This window comes from Caretta caretta, chromosome 22, assembly GCF_965140235.1.
Source record: "Caretta caretta isolate rCarCar2 chromosome 22, rCarCar1.hap1, whole genome shotgun sequence".
NCBI lineage: Eukaryota > Metazoa > Chordata > Testudines > Cheloniidae > Caretta > Caretta caretta.
This window is the reverse complement of record NC_134227.1, coordinates 13,761,404-13,786,422: the sequence shown is the minus strand read 5'-3', so window position 1 is coordinate 13,786,422 and position 25,019 is coordinate 13,761,404. Positions and strand designations below refer to the sequence as shown.

Below are 25,019 nucleotides of genomic sequence, written 5' to 3'. Positions count from 1 at the left end.
GGCGAGGGAGAAGAGGGCGAAGTTGCCGGGTCAGTGAGAGGCCCTGCCCGCCCCTCTGCGGGTCTGCGCGGGTGGCAGCCCGGGAGCCCTGCCGGCCCCGGCCATGCAGTGTGAGCAGGCGGGGGGGGATCCCGACGCCTTCTCCCTGGCAATGCGCATGATTCTGCGGCTCTGTGCACTGCGCGCTCCAACCCACCTTGAAACGGGGCCTGCCTCCCTCCCTCTGCCCACCGCCCCGGCACTGGCAGCGCCCCAAGCCAATCAACGCCCACTCGCTTTCCCTCCGGCCAATAGACGCCAGGCGGGGGCGGACCAGAGCAGCTAAAGAGCCCAGGCTAGGCTACGCCCTGAGACTTCGGCTGAGCTGCGCCCTAGCGCCTAGCGCAGGTGCCTGGTGCGTGTCAGGAGCGAGGGAGCCGGGGGCTGCGCCAGGGAAGGAGGGATGGGGCGCGTGGAGGGGAGGCAGCCGGGGCCAGGGACGAGGGCATGAAAAGGGGCAGCTGGAGGATCCTTTGCACCGGCCAGGGGCTCTGCAATGAATGGGCTCCAGCAAGAAGGGCACTTTTGAGATAGGATGATGCTCCTTATTGATGGTCGGTAGTACTATGATTTGGTATGTGGCCACTTTGATAGCAAGTGTAATCACCACCAGAGGACTTGCAGCTCAAGGTGAGTTGAAGTGCAGCATCTCGCTGCTGTTTCTCTCCCCCCCCCCCCATCCATCCCCGTCTCCCAGTCCTCGAGCAAATAGCTTCTCAATCTGCCTTTTCCCCAGCCTCTTTATTTTATTTTTATTTTTTGCCCCCCACCCCCTGAGTTGCGAGCATCTGAGCCTTTTTGTTGTTGTTGCAAGTTTCACTCCGGGAAGGAGGAACTGCCAGGGGGATTGTGTAAACTTGCAAATCTAAAGCAGCTGATTTGGGTGCCGGGAAGGTAGTTGTGTGAGTATTTCAAGAGGCTGCCTGCAGGGAACCCTTTTGGTCTGACTAGTAGAAGATGCTTAGAAGAGAGAGCAGGCGAGAGAGAAATTTTCTTTCTCAGACTTTTTTCTGAAGCATCAGAAGAAGTACGAGTTGGTATTTTATTTGTAGCTTGTCGTACCCTTTGCTACAAGAGCATCTTGAGCTTTTCAGAGCCGTGGTTTCTTTCTTTCTTTCTTTCTTTCTTTCTTTCTCGTTTTTAAGGTGTGGGAAAAGCTTTCAGAGACCGGAGAGAAATTCCAGGTGGACAAATGTAGAGTTGGCCAATACATTTTCTTTTATTAAAACGTTATTGTATTAGCCAACACTTTTTTTTAAAGTGAACACTCAATGTTGCTATTTTAATAATGCTACTAGGGCGCCCTTGAGGAGCTTTTAACTTTTTTTAACTTTTTTTTTATCCTGATGAAAAATATCAAAAAAGGGGGGGGGGCCCAGTTTAGCAGAGAAGGAATTTTTCTGCTAGTCAACCGTTAACAGCTCACCTTTCGTCTTGGGCAAGAGGTGACTTGAGAGACCTCTTTTGAAGCCCTAAAATTAATAGGGGAAAAAATCCGGAGTCCTTTTTCATGTATTTTTTTTAACTAAAAGCTGAGCAAACTTAATTACATGGCAAATGCCAGGTAGGAAACATTTTTTCCAATCTGTTGTGAACTTGTAGGTGCTTGTGATCAGGTGCAATGACAGGTGCAAACTTCTAATAGGAGGTGTTGAAATCGATTCAGTGGGCTTGTTTGGGAGGTGGTGAAGAGGGGTGGGGAATGTGAAATCTTCTTCAGAGATGTGACTTCAGAGCAAATGTCCTTGCCTTTAGCAACACGCTTGTAAAATGGGCTGGCTGTTCTGCTATATGGCTACCAGTTACAGCATGAGATGCGACTCGTTTAATGTGCATTGCTTATGTATGATGGTTAAGTACTTGAAATGATTCCTAATAGTGCCTGGCAAAACAGGGTTTTTTATTCCTTTTAAGGAAATTTGCAGAAAAAGAGCTAGAAGCGCCCCGAGCATCTTATGAAAATGCTAATCATTTTAAAATGACCTCCCTGAGGGCAGTCAACCAAAACACATGAAGTTTATGAAACATTAGCTTGCACACAGCACTGTGCATTGTGTTCTCGGGATTGGAGTCATTTGAATGCTGCAAAAATACTCTCGGGGGGAGGGGGGGTTTGGAATTTTCTCTTTCAAGAAGTGAACCACATGAGCCGTGTCTGGGAAGGCAAGGAGGCTATGAGTGACTGATCCCTGTGTGAGGGAAGGAGGGGAAACCAGGATATCTCTTGCCCACTTCAACAGGAGGCACGCTTCCTATAGGTTTTTCTTCAGCTGCTTTTCACTGGGCCAAAGTGGTCCTCACCAGACCTGCCACTCAAGATGGATGGAGCAGAATGAAGCTTCTCCCGATTAAAAGCCCTGCCCTGCTTTAGTGAAGGTGCAAAAGGATGTGGTCAGTGCAAAGTGTGTCCTGTATGTATGTAAGCATATCTCATCCCCTCTTTTTCTCCAGGCATAGGGGCTTTGGATCAATGTCAGCCCTGCCCTGTTGGTCGTTAATGGCATTTCTCCAGTGGCTTTCATGCTTGGATCCCCAGGAGCATTACACTTACTAAATCAGCCTCACATGCTGCCTTTGTGAGGTGGGTGGTATCCTCTCCATTTTACAGATCAGTAAACTGAGATGGAGATTTGATCAAGGTCACTAAGGCAGAGCTGAGAATAGAATCCAGGAGTCCTGATTTCCCATCTCCAGCTTCAGCCACTCAATAGTACTCCTTCCCATCAGCTGCATTGCCTCATTCATTTGGCTGTCACCTGCAAACCCCTTCAGGTTCAGTGTGAGTTACACTCTCTCTTAGCTCCAAAGCTGTGGATCCCGAGGTGTCTTGAGCCAGCTGACCCTATTACGCCTTCTTGCCAGTGGCGACCAATAGGTCTCAAAGGTCACATAGAGCTGAAGGGTCAGATGACTAATTTGATTCCTGCAAATGCCTTAATCCAGGGAGCCCAATGGAAAACTAAATTCTTGACTTCTTGGTGAGCACTTCATGCTTGGAAGTGAGATTGGCATCTCCATGAAGGAAGCATAGCAGACCAGTGGGCTACCCCAAGGACATCTATAGTAGCCCTTTTTCACCAGCCCTCCATATAATTTTCCAATTGCCAAGATGCTTACTGGATAGAAAGGGCATTTATCAAGAGTAGTAGCTGACCAGGTTTCCCCTCTCCACTGCCTGATCCCAAAGCTGTAGCCCTGCAGGTACACGGTGGTTACCATTACAAGTGACCCTTTCCTAACAGCCACCACTTTTATTTTCTCCCCTAAGTTTAGGGGAAAGCTAGCCTCTCAGTCCAGTGTTACTGTTTATTGTGGGTAGTGCCTAGGAGTCCCAGTCACAGACCATGGTGTTATGTGCTGCAGAAACACTGAACAAAAAGACCGGATCGTACCTGCCCCAAGGAGCTTACAATCTAAGACAAAACCAGGTGGAGACGGGCAGACAGAGGGGTGCACAAGGAAGAATGATAGCCTCTGTTAGGCCAATGTAGTCTGAGGCCAAATACTGTAATGGACCTCAGATACAACCGGTTGCTTGTCAGGGGGACTCTACTCTCCAAGTTCTCCATCGTTGCGGGGTCTGTTGCGCCCTAGCCTGACGGCAGGTGTTTGCCGAGTTAGGGATGTAGTGTGATGTCCTCTTCCATGGTTGCTCCCTGTACATTGGTGCTTATCCCTTGCTGGTGGTGGGCTGCGCTTGGCATCTGTAGCTGGTTCTAAAAGTTGGCCAAGCCCTTTCCACCAGCTGAAATGCTGGGGTCTGCTGAGCAGGAGGATAATTTGCAGGCGTGAGTCCAGAATGGCCCTCTGTCTCATGAAGAGGGGAAGTTCTTGTTGCTTAGAAATACCATGAATAGAATCTCTTCTTTGCTGGAGGGTCAGGGTTGGGGGCGGGGCACTCTGCCCTCTTCCTGAGCGGAAAGGGATGCTTAACTCTGAGTGCCATAGGGAGACTGAGAGCTCCCGGCTGGGGCAGCTCCTGCATGTTAGACATGGGGAAACAGGAATTCTGGGGCAGAGCATGTGCATTGATGGGGGTCAAGGGAATTGGCGTCGTGTGTGTGTGCGGGTATGCGCACACGTGTGCTTTGGGAGTGCACGCGTGTGTGTGTGTGATCAGTGAGTAGAGTAGACGTGCTGAGTGAGTGTACTATGAATAATGCGTGGGAGCAGACTGTGAGTAGACTGCGTGGGGCGGGCGAGCTGTGTGTAGTGAGTCTGCATGTCGATGAGGCTGGAGTGCCATAATGTGTATCATCAGGAAGTCTGTTGTGGATGGTAGGGGAGTGTGTGCATGTGCTTTATGTAGTGAGCCTGTGTGATATGAGTGTGTGTCCTGTATGTGTGCGTTCGTTCCATCTACTGTCCCAGCTTTGCTCGGGTAGCTGACCCGTTAGACCTTGATATTACCACAAAGAGTTAAGGCAAGATACCTCGGCATTATAAACTAAAACAAAACTGGAATAAACAATTTACGTCCCACCTTACATGTTTTATAACATTTGTTTGTCTTTTTTGTTTCTACTGGTTTGAACAACACATCCCTATTTATTTCCTTAAACCATCTTCTCTTGTATTAAATTAAAATGCATTTGTACCAGCTGAAATATATTTACATAAATATTTAGGGCCTAGTATGCTAGCAAGGGCTTTGCCAAGTTTGTGTACTGAACAGTGAACTTGTCAGCATTTGCTTTAATTCCAGGCCTAACTTTGGTTCTCGGCCCTCTGCTTCAGGCCTCAGATCTTGCATCAGTCCCAGTGCTCCAAGCTTTCTCTCTGCATCATGTACAGTGACGGCTATGGGGGTGTGCCCCCTGTCCATAATTGTCCTGTGTGCAAAGGGGGGCTGTAAGCGTGTGTATATGTGTCGTGCGTCATGAGTGAGCATGTGTCAGTGCATTGTGCTTAGTGTTGCCTATGCACAGCAAGGGCCCTGAGTATATGTGTACTATGCTGTGTGTGGAGGAGTAATGTGAGCACAGGAGGTCTGTAAGGATTTTCCCCTTGGGCTCTCGGGCAGGGCAGGCTAACGGGGAGGGCTGCTCTGTGTGATTCCTTAGAGCAGTGGTTTTCAACCTGTGATCCGCAGACCTCTGGGGGTCCAGAGACTATGTCTAAGATTTCTAAACAGGTCCATGCCTCCATTGGAAAATGTTTAGGGGTCTGCAAATGAAAAATGGTTGAAAACCACTGTCTTAGAGGAATGACTAGCCTGGCCTCAGAGTCCTGGCTCTGGAGAGCTGTTCTGTATCCCCTTGGGATTCCTCCATATGCATCATCTCTGCTGGTGCAGCTCAGCAAGGTCTTACCCTTAACCTGTGGGTCTGAGGCAGGACAGAGCTGGGCAGCTTTCTGCATGAGCCTGACACGCAATCTTGCGTTTCTGCAGCTCTTCAGCAAATAAATGAATGGCGAGGAGTCTTCGAGTGCCATAGAATTTGGAAACCAGAAGTTGTCCCCACCAGGCTGGTGATGGGTGGGAGGAGATGGCCCAAGGTTCTCCTCTGTCCTTTCGCTGCAGCCACACGCACCAAAAAAACCTTCAGCGCATGAGACGAGCTGGCCAAAGCCAAGGCATTCGGAGCCAAGGCTCCAACTCCGCATGGCCTGCGAGTGACCATGGCAGTGGCAGCCTTGGCTCCCAATGACTTGGCTTTGCTAAGTTCGTGCTGAAATCTGCAGTGTTGGTTCTAGCCTTTGCATGCTCTGGGGGTGGCACTGCACCAGCGTGGGTGGTCTGTCAGAATCCCCCCCACCCCGGGTGTTCTACCGCCATGCTCTACAGCGCCCCTGCTGGGAGACGTGGGCGCGACAGCTGTGCGTGCTGGAAGAGTTCTTTCGCTGGTCCCTCTCGCCGTTCCAGCGTGGAGAGGCTGGTACTGCAGCGGCTGCGGGTCTGCTCGCAGCTAGCACCCCGTTCCCTGCAGCCCCTCCTGGCAGGGGAAGCTGGGATTGGAATAATGGTGAGCTGTTCCATCGCCACAGCCTCGCCTCACCCCCTGCCGTGCTGCTGGAACCATGGGCACGTGGGCGCACTCCTTGTTGCTAAAGCTGCTGATGTCTCGTCACGGCATGCACCGGATACTGTTCTGGAGTCCCCTTTGCATCCCCTTTGATAAGTGTCCGTCCTAAGTCGCTGATTGGAGTTCTTAAGGGCAGCCCTGTGTCGCCTTGGCTGCTGTCTTTGCCTCTTCTCCGCCTGCTTCTGGCCGCTGCAGCCCTCCCCAGGGTCTTGAGGGGTGGCCAGCTGTCAATGAACTGATCCAGCGCAGTCTCAGCCTTCTGCTCACCCCTCCATACCCCGGCTGAGGAAACGGGTGCCGAGGAGTCACGTGGTGACAGCAGGATGCTGTGCTGTGACTACCTTGGCTCTGTGGTCCTGCCCTTGGCCCGGGCTCTGGTGAGCGCTAGCCGGGAGTCTTCACTTTGACTACTTGGGGCATCTGCCCTTCTCTGTCCGTCTGTCTCGCTGCAGGGCGGAGGTGGGCGTGTGTGGAGTCTCCCTTGTGTTCTCTGTCGTCTCCTGCGCAGAGGAAGAGGAGAGAATCAGGCTACAGGAGACAGGGATGTTGGGCTGGGCTCTCCGAAGCCTAACGGCTGATAGCACTTTTGCCTGTTAGAGTGCCTTCTGTCTGAGGCTCTCAAAGACCTGACTAGCATGCACGAGGGGAGAAAGCATTATCCCCTTGTTTCAGCTGGGGAAACTGAGGCATGGAGTGGGGACGTGCCTTTCATGAAGTCATGTCGTCAGCCAGTCGCAGAGCTGGGATCAGCACTGACTGACCCTGACTCCTGATCCTGTGCCTTAGTTAATTACAAGATTTGGTGATTATCCCTGTTCTGTAAGGTGACCCTCCCCTGCCTTCCCAGGGAATCCCATCCCTTATCCCCAGCTCAACAAGGAGTAGCGGAGGACCTGTGGCAGTCATGGCATGGCCCTGAGGCAGACTGTCACTTCATCCCTGTGGGGCGCACTCAGGAGCTCCCTCTGGCTGGAGAAGTGGCCCCTTGCAGTGCAATCACTCAAGACCTGGGCTGGTAACATTGGGTGATAAGACTCTGAGCTGCTCCCCTCCCAGTGCGGAGCCCCATGATGTGGCATAGCAGATCTCCACCCGAGAGCTCTCCATCCCTTGTCCTGGATCAGAAGCTCTGATTGCAGGGCTTAGCCAGCAGGGACTGGAAGGATCATTTAAGGCCTTTGCTAAAAGCTGTTGGTTCCTGCCTCCTTCCCTACTGAAAGTGGCTCCTAGTGTCACGCTGCTCCTTCCTTCCTACAACTTGGGGACTCCAGGGGAAGCGAGGGCAGCAAGGACCTCTCTGGCCTGGTGACCCCACCAACCCAGCCCAGCTTTTGGTGTGGGCCTCCTAGCCATTTCTATTGCTTTAGTAACAGGGTGGACTCCCCAGAATAGGAAAAGGAATAATACAAGGAGTGGTGAGCTCTGTAGGCCTCTGATCTCTCACCAGTTTCACAGAGGTGAGATTCTACTGGGTTCAGTGGTGTTCCCGTAGCTGTCATTGGAATAAGGCCGTATATGTCAGGGACAGGCAAGCAGAGGGCATCTGTAAGGATAATGTTGGGGTGGTTTCTCCATCCTTGAGGATTTGGAGTGAAACACCGATGTTTCTCTCAACAGTCTGCGGGAGCTACTCTGGCTTTGTCCCTAGGTTGCTCCTCTTATGCTCCAGGGATCATCGCCGGTGGGACTGCTTAACTCAGCCGAAAGAGGCTGCAGAAGGTGATGCTGAACTCTGAGCCCAGGGGTCTCTGAAGGTCCCGGCTGCCCCTGCTGCAGCAGCGTCTCTTGCTTTGTCTTCAGTGAGTTAAAGTCCAGGGGGCTGGGAAATGGCATGCCAAGGACTCTGTGTTGTTCCATGCCTTGGATATCAACACCCTGCTGAGTGTTCATGGGAGCGTTGGGACTGGGACCCGTCTGCCGGGATTGGGCATCTGGGCCCATGCACCTGGCAGCGTGTTGAGTGGGAGGGCTTGGCAGTGGGATTTGCACTGAGTATAAATGGGGGAGTATGCTTTATGGACATGGCTTTCTCCCTTCCCCTAGTGTGTCCCCAGGATCTGAAGGCTCCGAAAGAGAGGGAGGCATGTGGGTGGCTGTCAGACTGGGAATAGGGCAGATTTGTGGTGGTGGTGATTTGGCTTAGATGCCTGTTGTAGAAAAACCCATCCTGTGAGGTCTGGGTCCTGGGAAACCCCTGTTCCTCTTCTGTGCTGCAGCCATGAAGAGGAAACCTCTGGATGGAACGTGGGGTTTGGGGGAGCTGGAGCAGGTTAGGCTGTTTTCCCACCTATCTTTTAATCTTTGCTCAGTGGCTGAGACTTGGGGGATCTTTTCCTCCCTCCACCCTTCTGATGTCTAGCACAGGGACAGTGGGAACCAGTAATTCCCCAACCTTGAGGGGTGCGGGGGAGGGGAGCAAAGACTAATCTGATTTATCTTGATTACTTCTCAGCCTCTAATCAAAGAGCAAGTAATCGCCCAACCCCCGTGTCTCTGCTGGAGTCCCAGCCTGGTAGTGTCTCGCTGATTGGGGAGGGGCAGCTTGTGCCTCTTGCTGGCTCTGTCATGCCCCTTGTGACCCTCTGTGAAAGAGCTATCACGGAAAGGAAGGCCCCATCTCCCTCCATGGCCCCAGCGCTCGGTTCTGCGCCTGGGGGAGTCCCTCCGGGGAGAGACCAGAGGAGGCAGGGCTCTGACAACTCCAGGGATTGAGGAGGTGGGTGCGTGACTGGGTACGCTGCTCGGCCTGGAGCACCTGTGCTGGCAGAGGTTGGGAGCTGAAGCGGGGGCCGCCAGCAGGTGTCTAAGCTGGCAGAGTAGAAAGTGTTTGTGTCAGAGTTATTAGTTCTGGGGTTGTAAAATCGCTGTCTGGAATGGCTGTAAACATGAGCTGGTTTCATATGTACGAGCAATGGAAGCCACCAGCATCTGGTTACCGGCGTTTGCAGGAGGCAGATGGGCTCTGGCTTGGCAATAGGTTTCATCACACCCCACTTGCACCTGCTGTGCTGGGCCTGCTCGTGCCCGCTCCTCTGTTTCCTCAGGTACTGGGGGTTCATTTTCCCAGGATCCTTCTGTGCTGGACGCTAGGGCGACCCCCCTCTCCCTGTGGAGCTGTGGGATGGGGCCCGCTCCGAGTGGGGAGAAGGGTTTGTGTGAGTGCAGCATGCAGACAGCTGGATTCGCTGGGGATGGCTGGGTCTGAAGCAGTCTCTGACCCCGGGGGTTGTTTCCACTCGACTTTCCTGCCGCAGCTGATCAGTGCTGAGTTTAAGGGTGGGGGCAGCTGGTGAATGAGCACGTGCGAGCGACTCTAGGGGCAGCCACCTAGGCAAACGTGCGCGTGCTTCCTTTGTGTCCCACCGCCCTGGAGGCGAATCCCAAGGGGTGCTTTTTCTGTACCTGCTTCTCTCTCGTGGGGGTCTCCTGCTCTGTGTGCATGCCAGGTTTGGTTGCCGGACTCCAGCAATCCCCTGGCACTCCTGATTGTAGGGCTGACCTGCGTGCACCCAACTAACTGCTTGGCAGCCGGCACCATCTCACCAGCAGGGCGGAGCGCTGCCTCCCTTAAAGGCACCGTGCCCATATTCAGAGGGAAGAATGATCATCGCGTGCGTGCTGGAATGTCAGCGCTGCGAGAAGACTGGGACTGATGCTTCAGAGCAGGCAGCTTTGTGCCGTTGTGTTGTGTTGCGCTGTTGTAGCGGGTGGGAGTGTGCTGTGACTTGCGTCAGACAGGAGAGGTCCAGGGTGTGGGTAGCCTGTGGCAGAATAAGAATGCGCTTGTCTGCTGCCCTGGTGAGAGGCACCGGTATGTGGGGATGGACCTTTGCCATCTTGTGCATCTTGAACTAGGAGAGCGGCTGCCACGGGTTGTGGCTGGTGCCAAGTTAGGTCCTAAGGGGAGAGTTGCGTCTGGGACTAATGTATGAGATGGGGGCTGGCGTTCTGGGTCCTACTTCGGCTCTGCTGCTGATCTGCTTTGTGGCCTAGGGCAAGTCACCTCCCTTCTCCGTGCCTCAGTTTCCCCATCTGTGACGTGTGGATAATGCCAACCTCACCAGGTTGCTGTGGCTTAATTCCCAGCTGCAAAGCACTTGAGGACCCTAGCACAAACCAACCCTCAAAGCTAATCCATCTATATTAGCGCAGTGTCTTTGTGAGCATGCTCCCTTTCTGTGTGTTTGAAGGGGAAAGGAAGTCCCCCCCTCCACCCCCCATGGAATAAGCAGAGCAGCCCCACAGTAAGCAGTGGGTCTGTGACCACATTCTCTGGGCCAGAAGGTGTGGGGCACGAATCCTGCAGCTGGGCTTGCTGAGGATGTGGAGTCTGTGTTTTGGAGGTATGATGGAGTGCCCACCCCACGCAGGACTGACAGGTGTTAAGGTGGTCAGGTAGGCCAATTAACTCTGCAGGCTTCACCTGGAGGAGGAGCCAGGGAGCTGATTGAAACCAGGCTCAGCTGTGCAGGAGAAGGTGGGGACCATGAAGCCAGGTGACAGACAAGGGCTGCTGCTGGGAAAGGGCAGTTGCCCTCTGGGAGGAGGGTTTGGAGCTGGTTCACCCAGAGAGAGAGAAGGGGAACCAGAGTGGAGGGAAGGAGCTGTGAGGGCTGGGAGAGGAAAGCACGGAAATGCTGGGTTGAGAGTCCCTGGATTGGAACCCAGAGCAGAGGGAGTGAATGGGAAGACTGCCTAGGACTGCTGATGGAAAGACTTTGATATACCCCAGAAGGGGGGAACGCTGAGTGACCTGGCCGGAGGGCTGAGTCACAAAGATGATGCTGCGGTTCCTGGAGAGAGAGGCTGCAGACCAGGGAGAGAGATTTGGAGCAATGGCATGCAAACCACGGAAGGGGGCGTTGGCCTCGAGAGGTAATCCTCAAAGTGACGAGGAGGAGGTGCCAGCTTAGTGGTGAGTGGAGCATCCCATGGCAGGAGGGGAGCGGTTGGAGGCTTTGTCCTTCAGGTGCTAGGTAACCATGGTCTGTTCTTTGGAGGCTGCTCCAGGAAGAACCAAGATACCATGGCTGCTGCTTGAAATGAGGAAAGGAGATGAACCCCGGTGTCCTGATGGGCACTGTGTCCAGTGGCTTCTGATCTCAAGGCTGTGTGTGTGAGCTATAGGTGAACACCTAAAAACTCCAGCATTTGGCCATGTGGTTTCTGGGGGAATTTTATTTTTAACAACTTCTACATTTAACTCAGCAGAGGCAGCATAGTCTAGTGGGCAGGGCACTACTGGGAGTCAGGAAACCTGGGGTCTGGCCCTGGCTCTGCCACTGACCAGCTGTGTAGCCTTGGTTAAGTCTCCTCTCGTTCCACCCTTTGGCTTGCCTACCTAGATTGCAAGTTTTTGGGGGCAGGGCCTCTTAGTTTGTGTATAATACACACCGTACCTAGTGCAAAGGTTTCCTGATTTCAACTGGCACTTCTGTCCTACTGCAGTGATTCCCACTTCCCCAGAATTGATGGTTACAATCTCAACTACAGCTTACCTGAAGTTATTTCTCTAGGAATTGTCTTGATTTTATAGTCCCCTTTTCTCATTCATGTGGCCTGGAGGATGGTGGTGGAGACTCGCAAAACAGCATTTTGGAAAGAGGTGGTGGGTGGAGGATGAATGCTGTCTAGCGCACTGGATGGGAAGACCTAAGGACACTTCCATGATCTTGTAGTCTCTGATGGTGCTGGGGGAACTTAGATCATGTCTCCTCTATGGTTGCATTTATTTTACAGGACCACCAGTGAAAGCCAGGTCCCCTCTGCTGTATGGTTCTCTGCTTCTGAAGGAGGAAAGGGGGGTTGGAACCTGAAGCTTCAGGGAGCCTGGTTACTCTGAACCTGATGCATAGACCATTAACCTGTCACCTCTGGTTACTCCAGGTCTTCCCCTCCTTCCTTCTCCCTTTTCTGCTGTGTGACCTTGAGGCAAGTCACTTGACCTGTGTGTGTCTCAGCCAATCCATCTGGAAAATTGGGTTTAAAAAGCAGGAATCTTGCTGCAAACCCAGATGCTGCTGCTGAGCTGAGGTGGAGAAGTGAGGAGGGAGGGGGAAGGCCTTTGATTATGGGACTAGTGGGGCTGTTATCCAGGGTGATGGATTCAGCCAGAGGGGTGGGTCAGGGAGGCAGGTCCCCTCAGAGCGACACAGATACCCCACCAGCAGTGCAGACAGCCAGCGTTCTGCAGAGTCAGACGGGCTTCCTCAGTAGTTCTTTAGATGACTGAGCAGCTAATTGCAGCTTTCTGTCATGTGCAGTTTCCAACGGGCTGAGCAAACCCCCACAGCTCAAGCCGAGCCACTTGCTCCTGTCATGTTCCGCTAGTGATGTGATCTGGGAGGAAGGCGGATGGACTCCAGCTCTCTGCCACCCTCCTGGTTAGCAAGGGTGGGGTCCTTGCCATCTTAGTTTCTCCCTAGAGCAGATCCTCCTGCTTCCCTCCCTGCATTCTCGTGCCTCCCCCTGATGAAATGCCAGTGGCTTGTGTTCCCTGATCCCTGCAATATTCCGCCTTCGATGCTGTGAATGGGATCTGTCAAAGCAGATTTCATCTCTGCACCGCAGATTCTCACACCGCTCTGCGGGGTGAGAAAAGGCCTCTTTGTTACTGGTCTCTGAAAGCTTTGGGTTGGGCTGATCCTGCCACCCCGGGGTGTGTCTCTGGTGGATACATCATCACTGCCTTGGGGATGGGTAGCGGGGCGCAGCTGTGGCTTGTGCATCTTTCCTCTCTACTCTCCAGAAACTGGGCTACGATTGGTTGTGGGTGGAGGGGAGGGTCGGGTCCAAATGGGACAGCGGTACCTCTATGCTGATTGGTGGAGGTGCATGCAGGGTCAAGGCTTCCAGGCCTCTGATTGGTGGTGGAATATGGTGGGGGGGGGGAATGACACATCTGTCACTGGTGTCTTGGCCCCTGATTGGCAGGGAGGCACATCTCTCAGGCTTGTTGTCCAAGTCCCAGCTGGCCCTGTGGAGTGGCAGAGTTGGTCATTGAGCTCGTTAATTACTTGTTGATGTCAGGGGGCCCTGAGCACATCACTCTCCGGCGGGATGGTGCTTTCGCGTCCTCTGAGCTTTCCCGTGACCTAAAGTGAACCTTGCGATTGTGCTGGCTGAGTGCGGAGAGATGGCTCCAGTGCACGGGGCGCCCCGGGAGCCTCCTGCTGCACGGCGTCCTGGGGCACCAGCGGGGCATTAAGGGCGCAGGCAGCTCTGCGGGCACTGGTCCTGGGGGATGGAGGGAAGGCTCACGTCCCCGTTCAGGCAGAACTGACTAGGGTCGGGTGTTTGTCTGCTGCCCCTCTCTGGCTTCCCTGGACTGGTGTCTCATCCATTATCTGCCATAGGGCGCTTTCAGGGAGAAAGCTTGGCTGCCCTGGGGCAGGGCCAGGGTTCATTTTACCTGATTGTGTGTCTGTGCCATGCTGGTCCATAGGCAGCGTGCGTGATGAGTGTACCAGTTTCCTGGTATGGATGTGAAGAGTCCCCCAGCCAAGCCCCTCCGGCCGCTTGAGAATCCCTCAGCCTTGCCTTCTCTCTGGGGTTATCCAGGTTGGGGTTATCCGCATTTTCCTGAGGGACGTTGAGCTCAAAGAGGGGGCAGGTCAGGGATCTCTGCACTCAGAACCAGGAATGAGACTTGGGGATCTAGACTGTGACCCCGCCCTGCCCTGCTGGAGTCAGGCACAGAACCCAGGCGCCCTGACTCCCAGCCCGCCTGCACTAAATGCCAGACCCCGCTCTCCTGCCAACCTTGCACTCTTGAAGAGGCTCAGAAGGTGCATTCGTATGGGATTAGTAGTGAGAGGATGGCAGGGTTGAAAACAGCACCATGCCCAATGACCTGCCCTTCCTTTTCTTTCCCCCCACAAGCGGGAGTCCCATGTGCTGCAGTCAGAATCTGGCACCCTAGAAAGATCTGGGGGTTGGAGAATCTGTTGGAAATGTCCATTGAACTCCTGCTGTTGCCCCTTGGTGAAGTGGGAGGGCGCCACGATGGCTCTGACCCATTGGGATAGCCCTGGGAACGAGATGGCCAAGTGAAGCAGTGAAACCCAGCTCTGAATATCTGAAGCCTTCAGGCATCCAGATGAGCTGACCGGGCTGTCTTCTACTTGTCATGAGCTGGGTGGCTCTGCTGGGAAAGGCGCAGCAGCTCGGAGTGCACATGCCTTGCCTTCTGTCAGCTGAAGGGAGTTTACAGGGAGGTGGAGGGACTGCAGGAGATTCCAATGCTCAACATGTCTCTACTGGATCAGGGTGATGGGAGATGTGCCCATATGCTAGGGAGCGTATGGAAATATGGCAGTAGGGCGTCTCCTCTCTGATCTCGCTGGTGAAGCCTTACTCACTGACTCCTATTTGTGAGGCAGGTGTTCTCTCCACTTTAGAGATCGGGGAAACTGAGGCACAGAAGTTGGGTGTGTTGGCCAAAGGAGCAGAATGAGCCTGTGGCAGAGCTAGAAATGGAACCCAGGAGTCCTGACTCCCAGTTCCCTCTAACCCATAACCACAAAACAATGTTTCCCCTCAGAGCTTGAAGTAGCCCCCAAGAATCCTGATGCCCAGGTTCTCCTGGAAGGAGCTTGCAGTAGAATCCAAGGGACTGACTACTTGGGCTGCTGTATGCTGCACGTGTTCTCTCTGGACTCAAAGACACTGCCACAACTGCGTGTGCATGGTTGTATTGTGTTCTAAAGCTTGTTAGAAGGACTCGACGGAGCATGGGAGGGGCACTCCTCACACATGGACTGAAATAACCCCATGAAATGTTCAGAGACCCTAGTTCTGCCTTTCCCTGTCATCGCTGATTGATGGACCCAGCCACAAATGCAGTACCTGTCACCTTACATTTGCTCTGCTCCACTATTCCATCTGTCGTGTCCCAGCTCAGGGTTTGACACACTGCAGTCCACAGCTATGGTTCTGTGTTGATCCAGACTGTTGGACATCCCCGCTGGCCACTCTGTGTCCTGGGGATGATCGTGGGGGGGGGGGGGTGTTTGGAGGGCTCATGACGGGGCAGCAGAGCCATGAAGATGCGTCCACCAGGATGGTGGGGTCCAAGCTGTCAGAGCTGTAACAAACAAGAGGCCCTTTCTCGCCCTGCCATGCCCCACAGAAGTGAGAGAATCCACAATGCAGGGGTGAAATCGGCTAACAAAGCTATCCGAACACCTCTGACACCTGAATGGGTCCTACAACAGACAGTGTCCGCTTAGAAAGATCCTGCCTCATACGTGATGTGCTTGTCTCCTGCTGCTGGCTTCTATTTCAACCAAATGGGCTGCAGAGTGCAGAGGACACGCTCATCCTTTGGCTGATAGGCTTGCAGAATGGAAGCGAGATGGAGTGAAAGAGGTGGGGGGGAGGAAGAGGAGTAGAGTTACTTCTGTTGCATATACACTGCCCTGCCCAGGAGCAGCCGGGCCTGTTTGTGCGTGGACGTTCCATTAGGGCCACGTTTTGAAATGTGATTACCCATGCCCTGCATACGTGCCAGCCCTTCATTTCTCTGCCTGCCCCCCCCCCCCCCGTGCAAAGTGGCGCTTGCAGAGTGGTACTTGTGTGTGCGATTTGTTGAGTTGCGTGGGGCTTTTTAGTACTGAGATCTCTTCTGTATCTCTCCATATGGCCAATCGTAAGCATTCAAAAATCACGTGTCAGACCACAGAAATTATGAAATGTTTTAAATAATACCTTTGGGATTCTTTTCATTTGCCCTCCTGCTTTTAAATCTTTAGGTCCCACATGGGTCATGCGCTCAAGCTTTTCTTCACAAACGCGAGGGCCGGAAACCTACTTTGTAAATGAAAGCTGAAATTCTCACCTGATCGCATGCCTTCAGGAGCTGGGGCTTTTAAGAAGAACACGCAATATTGCGAAACTTGTAAAACTCTGGGAGCTGGTGACGCTGATCTCTCCAGCACCAGTCACACTCGTATCTATAGTGCTGTGGTGTAAATGGCAAGTTTTTGGAGTGCACCATGGGTGTGCGTGCATATTTTGTAGACTCAACAGGTACCTATAAAATGTGACCCCCACCCTGATCTGTCAGTTACTGAAGAACCCTCTGCGTTTGAGGATGTTGTCCCATTTCCATGATCTCTTTTGCCAGATCACAGATGCAGTTAAATGCCTGAAGGTATCCTAAATGTGTGTAACTGAATGGGACTGTCCCCAAATATACCCCTTGGGTTGGAGGTGCAGTTAGCTTTCCCCTTGTCCCTCTTCCCTGCTGCACGGGTATGGGATGCAGGCATCTTTTGCGAGATTTTGAGCCCTGTGCTCCTCACCCTCCCTCGGGGAGGGGAAGTTACTAGACTGGAAGGGTAATTCTGGGCCAAGGCCACTAATGTGCAGGCAGAATGAAACTTGCTAGAGAGACGAGGGCATCTAGCCAGGTATGTGAACTGAGCAGGAGAGGGAATCCAGAGTGAAGAGCAGGGCTGGGGGGTGAGAGCAGGGATCCCCACAAGAACTGGGTGCTTGTAATTGTAATGGATGGCAGACAGCTTTCCTCAGGTGGAGGTGAAGCCTAGCCATGCATGTGGTTACCCCACTGGCTTTTCGATTAGATACTGGCACTGCAAGCTGCCAGAAACTGACCTATTTTCCTTCACTTACATCTCAGCACTTCCATTCCAGAGGCTACTGCAAGGCATATGCATGCTGCCCACTTCCTCTGTGCCAAGCCTCTTTAGGTGGTAGTGGGCATGAAGCACGTGGCAACCCGTGAGGGTAAAGTTGCAGGTGTGTGTAGTGGATCCTGCTGATCCATGGGCCCTGGAGATGGGAGAGGACCCGGCCCATCAGGGTGTGCAGGCGGCTCTGACCTGCCTGGACTTTCCTCTCCAGTCTTGGAAAGAGGGAGAGGGATTTCAAACCCAACTCGCGATTCATTCGGTTCCAATGCATCCCTGTTTGTTGCAGTCTTTAAGGGATGCATTCAGTTCCAAATGGCCTTATCCCAGGAAACGGCTTAGAGCTGGGCCCCTTGTCACTTGGTCCTGGCTCCGTTTGAAATGGAGATGTTTTTGAAACACCCGTGTGCACCCATGCACGTCTTCCTCTTGCTCAGGCTCCCTTGTGCATTCCTTTTCTTGTTCATTTGTTCTCTCTCCCCACACTCATCTGTTCCTTCCTTCTCTCTCTCTCCATTTGCCCTGTTGGTTCTCCCGTTCCTGTGTGTTCACTCATCCATTCTCAGCTTCGCAAGCACTTTGTGTTGCAGTTTCTCCGTTCACATACACACTCCCATTCCCCTCTTGTTAATGAGCTGCTTCTGGGAGCTGAAGTTAACCCCCTCTGCTGCCAGCGGATGGGCTGTGAATCTTTGTCCAGCTGACATTGGCTTCTCCCTAGCGCTCTCCTGATTGGTTCCTCGCTTTAGCCATGCTGCCGGGAAAGGGCTTATTGCCAGGCCAGTTAGAAGGGAGGGAGGAAAATGGAGCATTTACCTCTGCGTGGGACAGTTCTTGTCTGTTCTGCTCATCTTTCCACACAGAAAAGGGGATGATGCAGTCTGTCCCCTCCAACTTAGCTGCTACCAACTCATGGAAGAATTGCAGGTCCCAGAGTCTTCTGCAGGGATTTGTTCCATCACTTCTTAGCTGTCCACCTGCCTTGTTATGTGGATGACTTTGATTATACCCCTGGGTCTTAGCCCCCTCATGGCCTCATTTCCTGAAAGCCTGAGCACCTGCAGCTCCTGGTGAAGCAGTGTTGCTTCTAGAACTTGGGAAATCAGGCTGAGTCTTTGCCTGGGGCTGAAGGAGGAGACGGTGATCTTCAGAGATGGATTGCCGTGTGGAGGTGGCCGGCAGGGACTTCTGTGGAAGAGAACTCTTCAATCGCCTTAGCTTCTGGGCACAGGTCAATGGCTGATGCTCATGAATCCCCTTTCCCCCAAGGGATCCTCCGGACACTTTCCAAATCCCATCGCCGATCAATACAGTGCCCTGGCTCTGCCTAGCCCGTCAGAGAGACCAAGACACGCGTCCTGCCTCTGAGTTTGCAGGCTAAGGCAGTGTGAGATGATGAAGATGGGCCAAGCAAGGGGGTTCAAGCAGTGCAGCGTAACATACGGCGCCTTACAGAGAGAGTGAAGCTGATTGAATGCTGGTGGTTTTGAGAAGGGACTGAGGCAAGAGGGGGAATCCAAGGGGTGGGATGGAGTGCTGGGGGAGGGCTTCGGAGGAGTTGCGTGAAGAAGACAGACCCTTCCAGGCGCAGGGAGGTGAGAATGGGAGGGAGGGAGTGAAGTGAGGAGCATTGGGGGCTGGTCTCAAACCCCTCAACTTCACTTGGTTCTCAGTGACAGGGAGCCAGTGGAGAGACTTGAGGAGCAAGGGTTGGGTGGGGACATGGTCAGAGCAGTGGAGGAGGAAGCCTACATTACCTGCTGGATGCTGGGTAGATGGGAGAGGGGAGGGTCCAGAGAGAAAGCTTGGAGATGCCATGCCATCTAGCCCCTGGCATCGGGCCATGAGACACTTTGTTGGCTCTGGCGGGGGGGGAGGGGGGGGTGAGCTAGGAAGGAAGGGGAGGATCCTGCCTGTGAGGGGTGAGGAAAGGGAGGGGTCCCAGACAGCCATGAACCCAGGAGGATGGTGGCGGTGGCAGGGGAAGGGGTGAGGTGGGCAGAGGGGATCTGCGTTTGCTGTGCATGTTTTGAGGAAGCAGCGGGGCACCCCCGAGGAGACATTGGGGAGATGGCTGGAGAGGGAACTGCAGAACGGCGAGCTTTGCCACCAACAGCCAGAGCATGGGAGGTCACTGGTACAAGTGTAGAGAGAAGGGGGGCGATGAGGGAAGCGTGCAAACAGCTGGGTCGCCAGTACCCTGGGTCTTCCCCAGAGGGCCAGGAGTCCCTTCCTGAGATGTGTACTATGTTCCCTTGCTTCCTTCTCCTCCCCTCCCCGCATGTGCTCAGAGGCCTCCATGCTGCGATGTGCTAGAGAGGATGGTGTTAAAGTGGTGAGGGCTATACATTAAATGGCTCGTTATTCTCCTGGCCATCCTCAGTGCAAAGAAGTGATGCCTGCAGGGCCGGGGGCTCAATGGCTTCCTTCCAGACGTCATTGGACCCTTTGTATCGGGCCTCAAAGATAACGCGCCCTGTACTATTTTTGTGTCTCTTCTGTAAAAGCCTCTTTGAAGCTGCCTCGGAGAATGGGCTGTCCTGTCCCGGCGATTCAGCAGGCCCTGAACGCAAAGATTTGACGCTTCAGGGCTGGCGTTATCCTGAACGCGAGGCTGTGCGTGCCAGTGTAGAGAGCTTCCTGCTCCTGCAGCCCCAAACTCACTCAGCAGGAGGCACTGTAAGGAATAGTGTTAAGGATCACGTCGCTGCTCCAGCCCGTGGCCCCCGTCCTCTCTCGACCGATCCCCTAGGCAGGGCAGTGGGGAAAAGGTGGTACCGTGCTGTCGGGGATCCATCCTGTGGGTAGCTTTTGCCTGTTCTTTCCTCTCCCCCAGGCCGGGCAGGAGCTGCTGCTGCTGCTATTTTTTTTCCCTTTTGTGCTGAGAAGCTTGAAGATTGAATTACCGACTTCCTGGGAGGAAGGGCCGTGAAATACAATCCAGTCGAGAGCAAATTAAAGTTGGTAATCGTGCCCAGAAACCCGGAGGCTGGCTGTGAATGGCCACGGTGGGGATCAATCCGCTGTCTGGCCTGACATGGCACTGGGGATCTGCTTCCAGTCGAGACTCGCTCATTCCCAGCTGGAGCCAGGTGGTGGGCTGGGAGCTCCTCTGCCTTTGGTCCCTTGCCATCAGAGCAGCGTGGGCTGTGCTCTCATCAGATCTCGGCTAAGCAGCATCAGGCCTGGATGGTAGTCAGATGGGAGCCCGCCGGCTGTGGCAGGAAGTAGCACAGGTCATCCTTTACGTGATGGTCTTCCCTCGAGTCAGCACCGAACCCAGGATCCCAGCGTTAGGTGGGTGGCGGTGGGAGGGGGTTGTGCGCTGTGCTCTTGCTGGAGTGTAAATGGCTGACACAACGTGCTATGCTCTGCACTGACCACAAAGTGGGCTTTGTTGGCTAGCTCAGTTCTTCACAGCCACATTCAAACGTGATTGTCCTTTGAGAGAGTCCTTCCGGGTCTGGATAGGTGGAGCAGAGTGCCTCAGTGTGGATGAAGCTTGAGCTGCTGCTGCCTGAAGGACGAGGACTTCAGCCGGCGGAGGGCCGTATCGGAAGGGGTCTGAGGGCATGTCAGCCGAGCAAAAGCTGCCCATGGGCTTGCCTGTTTGAGCGAGCTTGAATCCAGCGAGAGCAGGTAACAATAGGGGTGAAGACAGTGCAGCGTGGGTCTCCGAGGGGGCTAGTGTGCCAAGCACCTTCCCAGGGTCCGTGCTGGGCTTGTGTTCCCCATGCTGAAGCCTGCGCACTGTTGGCTGTGCGTACGTACCCTCGGCTGGGGAGGATGGGAGCGTGGGTCCTGCTGTAGCTTATGACTGAGGTTGCGGCTATTCTTGGGATCAGCTAACGCTGTGGCAGTCCATGTGAGCTCTGTAGCTGGTGCCTTCCTTTCACTCCCCTTGAGCGCTGTAGCCCTGTGGGGACCGCATCTGCTGGCGTGGGGTAAGGTAGTTTGCAGCTGGCTGGTGTTGGTCCCTTCCCCCTGCAGCTGGCCAAAGGTGTGTGAGCTGGTTGGAATCTGGCTCTGAAACAGGTTCAGCAGCCACGGGGAAAGACTCGTTGTGAATGGGACCTGCGCACACGTGCCCCGATCCCGAAAAGTGGGAGCAGAATCTTCAGACCTGGAGTGGAGCAGGCGACGCTGTGCTGGGCTACCAAGGGGCTTGCTCTACAGCCAAGCTGGGAGCATTGGCTCAGCAGGGCTCTCCTGGCCCGCACCCAGTGCCAGGCAGTCCCCTGGCCTGGTGATGCCAATGACCAAGCTCCCTAGGATGGGCACCGTCATTGGGTCTGCTTGGCCTTCGCTGAGGAAGGACTGGGCCCTGTGCTACTCTGCAAGGCTGCCTTTCTAACTGCATTGCTCTTCCTCCCCCTCCACCATGCCTTTCCTGGTGTCCCTTCCAGGCCAGGCTGGGCCAGCCCAGCTCCTGTCTCTTGCTGGTGGGGTTCAAGGCACTTCCTAGTCTCGCAGCCTTCCCCCCATTGCTCTGTTTCCTCTTGCCATGGGAGCAGCCCTCCAGCGTCCCCACGCTGGGTTGGGAGCAGGGGTCTGCTGTCGGCGGAGCCCCGCGAGCCGGGTTTCGCTTCCCCAGGCGTGAGCTACTGGAGGCAGGTGCTGAGAACCGTCACTGCTCCCAGCACACGGCGTCCCTGGCTGAGGGGGCTGTTTGCTTGGCAGCGTGTGTGGGGGCAGAAAACGAGCGTTATTGGACCAGACGGAGATTAAAATTCAGGGCGAGAAGCTGGAGCTGGCAGAGGAAACTGCTGGAATGGGGGGAGAAGGGAGCTGGTGCTGCATCAGTACCAAGAGCCGCTACTGCTGGGTTTCTGGGGCCCTTGCTGTGCTTTCTCCCTCCAGTGAGGCAGCCTCTGGGTCTCCTGGCCCGATCCTGTGAGGTGCTGAGCACCATCCACTCCCACGGACTGCAGGGGGCTCTTGCACTGAGGCCATGTCTGAGGCGTGTAAGGCAAATATCGAAGCCCTCTTCGGTTGATCTTTCACTCGCTGCCCAGACCCTTTGGGATGGTATGGCTGAGGCCTGGCACACTCATCCCACCAGTGCTCCTGGGTTGGAGGGCACAGGCGGCAGTATGGGACCAACTGGCGCTGCCAGTGCATATGGTGGTGTGTCGTTCCCTGTTCGCCAGCCAGCCCCTCCCCTTGCCCTTCCACTGCTCTTGCCGGCCGCGTGGAAATCTGAATGCTGCTCAGGTGAATGGAGGGCCTGGTGCTGACTGGAGAGAAGAGAGCTGGGGACTGTGCCAAGGTGCATTAAGTCCTACATGCGCTGGCAGGGCTCCAGCTGTGTGTTAGGGAGACACTGCAGCTGCTGAGTACCGGCGAAGGCTTGGATGGGCTCCGAGCTTCTGCACTGCACAAGCTGCTAGTCGGGGAGCACTGGGCTGGTGAGGGCGTGGGAACCTGCTCGCTCCCTGTTGGGCAGGGGGCTGGATGGATGCAAGTCCTTGGTACCCTGAGACTTGGGGGCATGGTAAAGAGGTCTTGCAGATCTTCCTGTGGGGCAGAAGGGCTAACACCCTCTGTCCCCAGACTGGGGTGGCTGTAAAGTCACCCAAATGCTGCAGCCCTTGCTCAGCCAGTCATGCGCCCTCTTCCCTGACTCCCCCCCCGGGAGTTAAAGGAGATTAGCAGGAGTGCGAGATTGGACCCTCATCCAGGAGGGCTGCTGTGACTAGCAGGGGAGCCTGCCCCTCCTTCCTTTGTCCCAACTCTGGCTCCCACAAGGCACCCTCACCAGCATCGGTTTGAATCTGGTGGCTGCGGTCACATTTTGATGGGGGGGGGAGATGGTCCTACTGGGGAGCTAGGCAGGTGGTTGGGGGATCTCCGGGCAAACCCCATGATTTCTCCTGCTGGCTCGGACCAGGCTCCTGGGCAGTTTGATCTCAGATGCCGGCTGAGGCCTGAGGAACGGTTTGGCCTTCAAATGCCCTGTGCAGACCCCAGCCCCTCCCTCTCGCTGCTGCGGCGGCTGTGCTGTATCTCTGCTACGCTGTGCGGAGCCTGCTGCGGCATCTGAAAGCAGGAGTCACTCCAGAGCTACGGGGGTGCATCTGGAGCTGGCCTGTGGCTAGCAAGCCATGGCTTTGGTCCCCGTAGCATGGGGTGGTTGCATTGTGGGAGGAGAGGATAGTAGCACACAAGGAAATGGCCCCAGGGCACTGGAGTGGGAGAGGATGGATGCCAGTCCCTCAAAGCATTGCAGATTTCAGGGGTGGGGTGGCAGCTGAAGTCACCCCATCAGCTGATGAGGTGCGAAAGCCTTGGCCTCATTAGAAATGCAGCGATAACGAGGCCCAGCAAGGTGCAAACAAATCCTGTACATGGTGAAGGCCGGGGGTGGGATGATGGTGGTGGAGAAGGCTGCAGCTCCTTGCTGCGTGGCTCCCCCCTGCTTTTAGACGTGCCCCTGCTTCCTGGTGGGGTGTGCCTGCGTGCATGACCCGAGTGATCAGTTACACTCCCAGGCGAGAGAGAGAGCCCCTCCATGCCCACATGCCAGGTGCCCAGTCTACTCCTCTGCGCATGCGACCACACCCAGCGTAAACCCTTCTATTGTCCCCAGGTCCCTCCTAATACACCTGCACCCCAACCACCCCTCTGCCACCCTTCTCCCTGTTACACGTCACCCCGGGCACACTCCTCCTCCGGCGACAGACACCATAGCCTTCGCCCATTCCCGTGCCTGGGCCGGGGTGCTCCGCTCCTGGCTGGTGGCCCTGCGCTATCAGGCTGGTGCATGTTTTTTCCCTGCACTGGCGCGGCTGGCAGAGGAGCGAGTCTCTGGCTGCTGCCTACGCGATCCCAACAGGTGCCAGAGCCACCTGGCTCCTGCGTCCCCAAAGGGACTTTGGTTATCGGCCTGCCCGTGGGGGCTGTTTGCTGGCTTACGTTTGTGTCCGAGCCAAAAATAACCAGGGATCTTACTCTCCTGTTGTGGAAAAACAGTGATGTCACTTTTGGCCAATCAAAGCTGGCCCTGAAGAGCAGAGCGAAGGATCTGGGAACATGCCTCCCTGAAGAACGAAGATTCTTCGCTGGTGGAGGTAGCGGCAGCCTGAGCAGCTTCCCGGCTGCCTGCGGAAAGGAGCCTTTTCACGCTATAAAAGCTCCGATACCCGAAGCCGCAGGCCCACGGAGCCGCTTCCCTGATTCCCCAGGCTCTGGCTTCTGCAGGATCCAGGCAGGAGCTGACTGAAAGGAGCTTTTAAAAACCGCTGCTCCCCTGCCCCTGGGAAATGACATGGCCGACAGGGGAGTGCACAGCGACTCCAGCCCCCAGCCTCTTCCAGCAGGCGTCTGTGCAGGGAGTGGGGCAGGACGCGGGTGGTGATGTGGCTGACGGCTTTTTAAGCCCCAGCCTTGCTTTGCCGACATCTTTTATAGGAGCGCTAGTTTTGGGGGAGCTCGCAGCATTTCCCTGTAACGGATGCTTTGGCCGCCGCAAGGCGCTCAGAGGAACAGCAGAGCTAGCCGCTCCCGGCAGGGGGTGCTGTGGGGCATGGGGTAGGAGCGGCAGGGGGCTGCTAACAGCTGCTCCGGCCCTGACTTGGTAAGATTGTGCGGAGGCTGGTGGGGTGAAGCTTGTGGGATTTCTGGGTTGCCAAGGGTTTTAACTCTCTCTCCTTGCCGTTGTCACGCTGAGCTGGGCTGGCTGGCAGCAGAGGCTGGCCCTGTGTGCCATGAGTATGGTACCCACAGGCCTTACGGCACAGCTCCTGCTGTGGAGAGACCCCTTGAATGGGCCTGTGCAGGGTGGGACTGCGTGGGCTCCCACCCACCTCCCAGCCCTTGTAGGAGAACAGCTGGTTCGCCTCTTCTCTGAAGCTGGCTCAAAGGATGGAGAAGGGGAGGAGCGGGTATGCCACAGCAAGCTGCTGTGAGCCCTGCACTTTTCTCGCAAATCCTGTACCGACTAATAGCTTGCCGTATATACTCCAAGGGGAACCACAAACCACTGCATTATCCCTGAGATTGTGCAAAGCCCGGCGGAGCCATGTAGGGGAGGCAGTGTGGCCTAGTGGATAAAGCACTGGCCTTGGACTCCGGAGATGTGGCTTCTGTTTCGGGCTCTGCCACTGCCTGCTGGGTGACTGCGAGGAAGTCCCGGTGTCGTTCTGTGCCTCAGTTTCCCCATCTGGGAATTGGGGCGAAGGATGCTGACCTTAGTAACACACTCTGAGCTCTATGAATGAAGAGTGCCAGGGCTTGCTTTTACCTGGCCTTGAAACATAACCTGCCCTGGGGTGAACATAGCTGTTCAGCATTGAAATTGCAG

General features: G+C 54.9%; 1 protein-coding gene across 5 annotated transcripts in view; it reads left to right on the top strand.

Annotated features, from left to right (window-relative positions):
- Positions 1-381: 381 nt before the first annotated feature.
- IGSF9B (immunoglobulin superfamily member 9B) overlaps positions 382-25,019 on the top strand; it is a 112,896-nt gene continuing 88,258 nt past the window's right edge. For 3 of the 5 annotated variants that reach the window (XM_075122265.1, XM_075122267.1, XM_075122268.1), the window contains exon 1: positions 19,823-20,014. In XM_075122265.1, the coding sequence (XP_074978366.1) occupies positions 19,918-20,014 (97 nt within the window). In that variant the 5' untranslated portion in view covers positions 19,823-19,917. Of the gene's footprint in view, positions 670-19,822; positions 20,015-25,019 lie in introns of those variants that run through there. The other 2 variants (XM_048827335.2, XM_075122266.1) reach the window with 2 other exon arrangements.